This window comes from Gracilinanus agilis, unplaced genomic scaffold (assembly GCF_016433145.1).
Source record: "Gracilinanus agilis isolate LMUSP501 unplaced genomic scaffold, AgileGrace unplaced_scaffold44435, whole genome shotgun sequence".
NCBI lineage: Eukaryota > Metazoa > Chordata > Mammalia > Didelphimorphia > Didelphidae > Gracilinanus > Gracilinanus agilis.
In genome coordinates this window covers 1-7,259 of record NW_025378506.1, presented here as the reverse complement: position 1 = coordinate 7,259, position 7,259 = coordinate 1, and the positions used below count along the sequence as shown (strand labels likewise).

The 7,259-nt window shown below is 50.1% G+C and overlaps 1 protein-coding gene across 1 annotated transcript; it reads right to left on the bottom strand.

Moving 5' to 3' along the window:
- Positions 1–1,897: 1,897 nt before the first annotated feature.
- LOC123255346 (eukaryotic translation initiation factor 2-alpha kinase 3-like) lies at positions 1,898–6,949 on the bottom strand (the record flags this gene model as incomplete). Its single annotated transcript, XM_044684162.1, has 4 exons — positions 1,898–1,960; positions 4,554–4,655; positions 6,617–6,784; positions 6,871–6,949. Coding segments are annotated over 4 exons (412 nt in total), but the record flags the coding sequence as incomplete, so codon positions are not given.
- Positions 6,950–7,259: the final 310 nt, after the last annotated feature.

Genomic DNA, 7,259 nt, shown 5'->3' with positions numbered 1-7,259 from the left:
GAGAGAGAGAGAGAGAGAGAGAGAGAGAGAGAGAGAGAGAGAGAGAGCGCATTTTCAGCTTGAATGACAAGACTGCTGAACACCATATTGCAGCGAATTTCAAATCTGGGAGAGGAGAGGAAGTGGAGCCGCCGGCTTTCTCCAGGAGTTTATCTGATAAAGGAATGAGAGATGATGGCAGAACCAAGAGAAGGAATTTTAAGGCTGAGGAAACACTGGCATGTTTGTAGACAACAGAGCAGGAGCCGATGGAGACGGAGAGACTGAAGACTGCAGTGGGGAGAAGTGCTGGAGAACACGGAATGGGATGGAATCACCAGCACATTTAGAGCTTTGCCTTGGCCAGGACGTAAGTCACAGATAAGGGAGGAGACAGGAGGGGAAGATGTCCAAGTGATATAAGGAGGAGGAGGAGGGAAGAATTGGGAGCTCTCAATGCCTGGCTTTTTCACTGAAATAAGAGGCAAGATTAAAGTTATCAACTGAGTGGGTGGAGGTAAAAATGCTTTACTGAAAAGTCCAACCGTCTAAAGCAAGAACGGCCTAGCTTCTGTAGGTGTGTTTAACAGGAGGGTGAGGAGAGAAGGAAGATAGAGAACTGGGAAAGAAGCATTGAAGCTCACTGTTCACACACTACCTGTTGGGGGTTTATAAGCGCAGTGTTTATGTTAAGACAAATTGTAGAAAGTGGCCTGTTTGCAGACGGACTAGCTCATTACAAAGAAAACTGTTAGATTAAGAGCTGACACTATTAAATGCATTAACTGCTGGCCCCATGACTAATGAGCACGTCCCTTGACCTTCTGCTGCCCACTTTGGCCCTCTCTCCAGTAGGGAGAACACTTCTCGGCCAGTCTACTGGATCAGGATGATGCAGATTTTAGATGGTGTCAAGAAAACAAAGGCGAAGGGGAACGGGGGGCCTCACCAAAAGATAATCAGAGAACATGGCAAGAAGGCAGGAGGGAGAAGAGGGATGCCATAGAAGAAAAGGGACTGAGGACTCCTGGGGAAGGCAGCTCTGGCATTGCTCTGGTCTGAGGGAGGCAAAGGAGACAGACAGTAAGCCTAGGATTGGAGAAGAATAGGATGGGTGGGCAGAGCCGACCACCAGAGAAGGACAGACTACCAGGAAAGAAGAAGAAAAACCTGAACAAAAGCACAAGTAAATTCATGCAGATGTGAGTGAAGGTAAATGAAAGCCAAACTAGACAAAGAGGGAGAGGGAAGAATGAATACGTATTTCATTGCTTTTAACTCAGCACATATATAGAAACATTTCTTTTCATTATGAATTATGATATCTGTCAAGAAACTAAAATGTGGTTGAGTGGAGAAACATTTTTAGAATGTTTAGAATGTCAACTGATTCTAAGGCAGAAGAGCTTGAAGGGCTAGGCAATGGGAGGTTAAGTGACTTGCCCAGGGTCACACAGCTAGGAAATGCCTGAGGCCAGATTTGAACCCATGATCTCCAGACTGCAGGCCTGGCTCTCAATCCACTAAGCCACCCAGCTACACCCCCCATATGGGAAATTTATTTAGAGTGTGATAAAAACACTTTTTTCTAGTGAAGAAAGCACTGCTTATAAGGCACACAAGGACTTGGCAAAGTTCAACATGTGTCCTAGAAATACTGAGGATTACTTTCCCAGAGTGGAAAGTGGAGCGAGTGATTGAAAGTTCTATGTGGGAGGCAGGATGGTACCACAAGAAAAACCCTGGGCTGGGCTCTAGTCCCAGTTCTGCTGGTGCTTCCTTCCTCAGTGGCCTTGGACAAGTCACTTCTCTGTGGAGCCTCAACGCCCTTATCTACACAAGGAGGGGAGACTGAGGAGGTCCTTTACAGCTCAACCATTCTGGGCTTCTAAAGAAAAAAGACGACGAAAATACTCACTTCTCGAGGATATTTCTGAGCAAACAGTGGTGGAAATTTGAGATCCCTCACATCGCTTAATGTCTGAAAAAGAAAAGAAATGTGCTGAGCATCTTCTCATTCTTTGATTTTTTTTTTTTGGCCCATCCTAGATCTATTTAAACATTTTGAAAACAAACATTTTGATGGACAGAATGACCACGAGGAAGGTGTGAGATGGAATCCCAGGAAAACCTGTCACTTCTTCCTGCCCAGAGTCTTTGCTCCGCAGAGCCCAAGGGATGCACCGACGAGGGACAAGGGCTCCCGTCGCTCAGGAGTCACCCAGGCCAGGGATGTGCCCTCTGGGCAGGGGAGAAGCCTCCCGCGTCCCCTCCTGCCTACACTCATGCCAACATTGGCCTCTATCTGCAGGCAACTCGTCTTTGGTGTGAGACGAGGAGAGAACGTCTGTGAAGGTGCCCGCAGAGCCTGGCACACAGGAGGAGCCACAGGCATGTGGGCTCCCTCCCTTCTCTCTCCTCATGTGTAATGAGGGCCTTCTCCTTCCATTTTAGAGAACAAGCCAGAAGTCACGGCTGCACCGAGCAAGGACCCACAGCAACTGGGAGATTCTTTGTGGGCCTCAGACGAGGGAGTGGCAGGCCCATCCTCAAAGGTTGCTCAAAGCTCAGAGAAAAGCCTGGTCCTGGGCTGCAGAACATGAAGGACATTTAAAAATGCACAGAATTGGGGGCAGCGGGGTGGCTCAGGGGATGAGAGCCAGGCCTAGAGACAGGAGGCCCTGGGTTCAAATGTGGCCTCAGACCCTTCCTAGCTGGGGGGCTCAAGTCATGGAACACCCCACCCCCACCCCCAAGTCCTTACCACCCTTGGGACTTGAAACCAATACAGAGATGGAAGGGTGAGGATTTTTAAAAGGCACTAAACTTAAAAAAGAACAAAATTGGGGGCAGCTGGGTAGCTCAGTGGATTGAGAGCCAGGCCTAGAGATGGGAGGTCCTAGGTTCAAATCTGACCTCAGACACTTCCCAGCTGTGTGACCCTGGGCAAGTCACTTGACCCCCATTGCCTACCCTTACCAATCTTCCACCTATAAGTCAATACACACAGAAGTTAAGGGTTTAACATTAAAAAAATAAAATAAAATAAAATAAAAAAAGAACAAAATTTTAAAGCCTGGGTTTAACAAGTAAGGCTTCTGTCAACTTGTCTGTGGGCTCACTGTTCTAAATTCAGTACGAGTCTTTTTAAGCATTGAAACCAGGCTGTTCTGGGTCTGTGGGCCACACAAGTGTTTCTACAGTGGGCCCACTGCTTGAGGAATGGCTAAACAAATGGACGCATCAGGATGCACCGGACTCTTCCTGCAGAATTCAGAGAAACATACTATGTTTGTATGAACTGCTGTAGAGTGAAAGACAGAAATGCAGACAGAGCAAACAATAGAAGAGAACTGAACCTTCTGTGTTATAACAAAGACTGGCACCCCCAGGGGAGGGTCCCCCCACTCCTCTCTGGGGAAGCCATCCACAGGAACAAAGAATGAAAAGGAGGAAACAAAGACCTACAGACAGACAGATGCCCCCTCAGCTTCTCTCCCAGCAAAGAAAGGCCACAGTAGGCAAAGCCCCATTTCCCCGTCTGTCTGTCCAGCCCCTGCTCAGGAGCCCAAAGTCCACCTGCTGCCCTTTGAGGTCCAGCCACACCTGGCTGCATGGGGCCTCCAGGCACGTCTCTCTCCCCTAGCCTACCCTAGCAGGGTACATGCTCCCATGTACCCAGCATCACTAAGGCAGACTCTGGGAGAGCCTCGTTATTTCAGAGGCTTCCCTGTAGTCAGTGGGACCCTGATAGGCTCCCCAATCTCTCCAAGGGCTGGGAACCTCCTTTAAAGACTCCCCTTCTCTCCAGCCATCAAGGAAGGATCATTTCATTCACCTTCCCTGGTACTCAGTGGAAACTCAATCAGTGGTTGAAGAATGAGTGTCATTAGACAATTTTCTAGCTGTGTGACCCTGAGCAAGTCACCCAACCCCGTCTGCCTAGCCCTTGACCTTCTATCTTAAGAGTTGTTACTGGGACAGAAAGTAAAGAGTTTAAAAAAAAAAAAAAAGATGAATGTTATTCCCTCAGACTGGCGAGCCTTAACTTGTTCTTTTGACCCTCCAAATCCACCCTCTGAGGTCTAACCCAACTTCGGCCTCCTTCATGATGCCTTCCTTTAATTCCTGAACTTCTAATCACGTCTACAGGCCCATTTATTCCTTTGTTCCCCATGTGTTCCTTTCCCTTCCTTAATTAGACGGCAAATTTCTTGATTTCTATATTTCTGTATCTCAAACATTTTAATATAATGCTGGATGCACAGCAGATATCCAACAAATTGCTAAATAACAGGAAGATGGAGCAAAATTATAGGAACAAATTCAACTAGCCATAATTGAAAGGCAAAAGCTCTGACATTTAATATAACTTGTGAAATAATTCTTAATTTATTACCTTCACGATCTCCCAGGATCGTTTCATCCTGAATGGGACCATCCTACGTAGGCTATATTTCCTCATTTCTAATGGTGACTAACTTGCTACTTTAAGAATTTAATCTTTCCCCAAGTTTTATTCTTACCTCTTTTATCATTATTTTCATTTCACTCTTTTTAAAAGAAATACTCACCTTGACCCTCTCCATCTGAGTGCTGAATGGGTAAAGCAGTTCAAAGAGGATGAGGCCCAGAGAAAAGATGTCCACTTTGTGGGAATAAGTATTGCCGTGAATCTGAAATCCAATACCAGAGGGGAAGGAGTGAATGAACATTTGTGGCCAGGACCGAACAATGACGTCCTAACGGTGTAGCCGGGGCTCAGAACCCTCCAGGTACGCTCTCTCCCCAGAGGCTCAGAGCCAGGAGGAGCCTCAGGAAGAAGGCCCTTCACAAGCTGGCGCGGAGGGGGCCTGAAGAAGCCCCACTGCCAGGCTCCCGCTCTCCCTCCTTCAGCTCCTCCTCCTCGAGGGAGCTGCCATCTCGGGGCTCGGCTCCCGGAGGGGGCAGGCCATGGTCCCTAACTCTACTTGTTGCTTCAGGAGGGACGGCTTAACACAAAGCCGACGTCCCTCTGCACTGGGGCAGCCTCTGGCTCGGACGCTGGTGATGAGCATCGCCGTAGGCCGCCCCAGCTTCCACCCACACTCTGGCAGAGGCTCTGCTTTCCGGCCTCCGTCTAGCTCAGCACAGCAGCCTTCATGGACCCGCCTGAGCCGAGGGAACGTTTATTGACCAACAGAAAGCTCAGCAAAGTATTCCCCAAGTGAAGGGGAGATGCCGTGGCAAAGTGTATCTGTGTCTGCTGGTATGGAGAGCTTCAGATCCAGCCAAACTGAGATAATATGTGCAAAGATCTTTGTGAGGCTTAAAGTACTGCAGAAATGTTAGCTATTATTATTATTATTTGTTATTATACAGAGACCCCCTCTAAGCTAATTTATACATTCATATATTAGATAAATGATTACATTTAATTATTATTAAATGCTCTAATAACCTAGACGGTGCTGACTTTGGGGACACTCTTGTATAAAACAGTCATTGTACCAAACCTGAGGATGATGCTGACATAGAATTAGTCCCAAGAGACATAGAATTAATCATATAAATTTACTTTTCTTTTGGAAAAAAAAAATGGGGGCTGGGCTGGGGCATGAGAGGCTGAGGCGGCGGGGATGGGCAGAGAAGGGGGACAAGGCTTCAGGGGGTGGTGGGGCACGCTGGGCCTTTTGGGTTTGTTTTCATTTTACAAGGCAGGCAGAGACTTGGGCATCCCGGAAGGAAGCAGCCACTACAGATAGCCTGGCGACCAGAGACAGGCGGGATGTCCTGCTGGGCCTGAGCTCTAAGCTGCCAAAGACCTGCGAGTGGTCCCAGCGCCTCCGCCAGAACACAGGCCAACGCAGGGCCCGGGAAAAGGAAAAGCAGCCGCACTTCCTGTCCTCCCCAGGGCACACCTTGGGCTTAGCAGCCCACCGGAGGAGGCTGGGCTCTGCTGCTTGCAGTCGGGACAGGGGCTGCCCATGGCACGGAGCCCCTCCTCGTGAGCAGTGAGAAAGAGGAACGACCTCCGGCCACTTGACAGTCCGACGGCATTAACGACAGGAAGAAAAGACTCTTTTACTCTTCTTCCAGCCCTCCTCCCAGCCACGTGCCCAGGATGGCCTCATTGCCTGGCCTTTCTAGTGTGATACTGGAAATCTGGGGGTCCTTGGACTACATTTCCCATGATTCCTCTCACGTAATCAGGTGGGCAGGAAGTGGAATACCTTAAACAGGAGTATAAAGACTGAGGACGGGCTTGGTCCTGCCTCTCTCTCTGCGATTGTGGAGCGGCAGGAGGATGGGAGGAGCAGGCAATGGCGGCTCCCTTTAAAATAGCTCAACAGGCGCGTGGCTTCATTTTTCTAAATGGCTTTCAATAAATCCTTTGAAATCACAATATTTTTAATTTTATCACCCTATATTAATTTTATTTCTTACACTAGCAGCACCCACTCGCCGTCCACATCCCAGGAGCGCCCTGATCCTCCCCTCAGCCCCAGCCCCTCTCCCGGGCCGTCTTCTCCTTGCCTCCGAGGGGCTTCCCTGGGCCCAGCCTGCCACATAATGCTCTCGGCCACACGTACGGACGGCCCGGCGGAGTGGACAAGGAGCCGCCGGGCGAGGCCGGAGCCCGGACCACACGCCTTACCTGCTCTGGGCTCATGTAAAGCTTGGTCCCCACTTGGCCTGTGTGCCTGGCGTAAGCAGGCATCGGGGTCAAAACCGTCTGTTCTTCCTCATCTTGGTCCATGGCGGTCACCAGCCCAAAGTCCCCGACCTTCACCACGTCGTCCATCGTAAAGAATATATTAGAAGGCTGAGAAAAGAGCGGAGCCAGTGAGGAGAGGGAAACACAGAAAATTCACACCCCGAGAAACGACGGACACGATGAGAGAAACCGACTGGCCCTGAGTGCGGGCAGCGACTCCAGATCCCTGCAAGCACTCGTACCCAGCGAGCCGTGGTGGTGCCCTGCGGGGGCCTAGAATGGTCCATGGAGGTCCGGCGGTGACCAAGAGAAAGGCTTGAGGGACCCCTCTGAGAGGAGAAACATCAGGGGAGAATCTGGCCTGCAGCTCCCTCAGCCACAAAAGGAGGGAATCAGCCCGGCTGCCGGGGCTTTCTCACAGCATCTCCTAAGCTCTACGGCTCACAGACAAGGGATGCCAAGGCCTGCCCCGGAAAGGCTGGGCCCCGAGTTCCCCAGGCCTCGTTCTCACCACGACTGCCTAGGGGGGGCTCCCCAGGCCTCGTTCTCACCACGACTGCCCAGGGGGGGCTCCCCAGGCCTC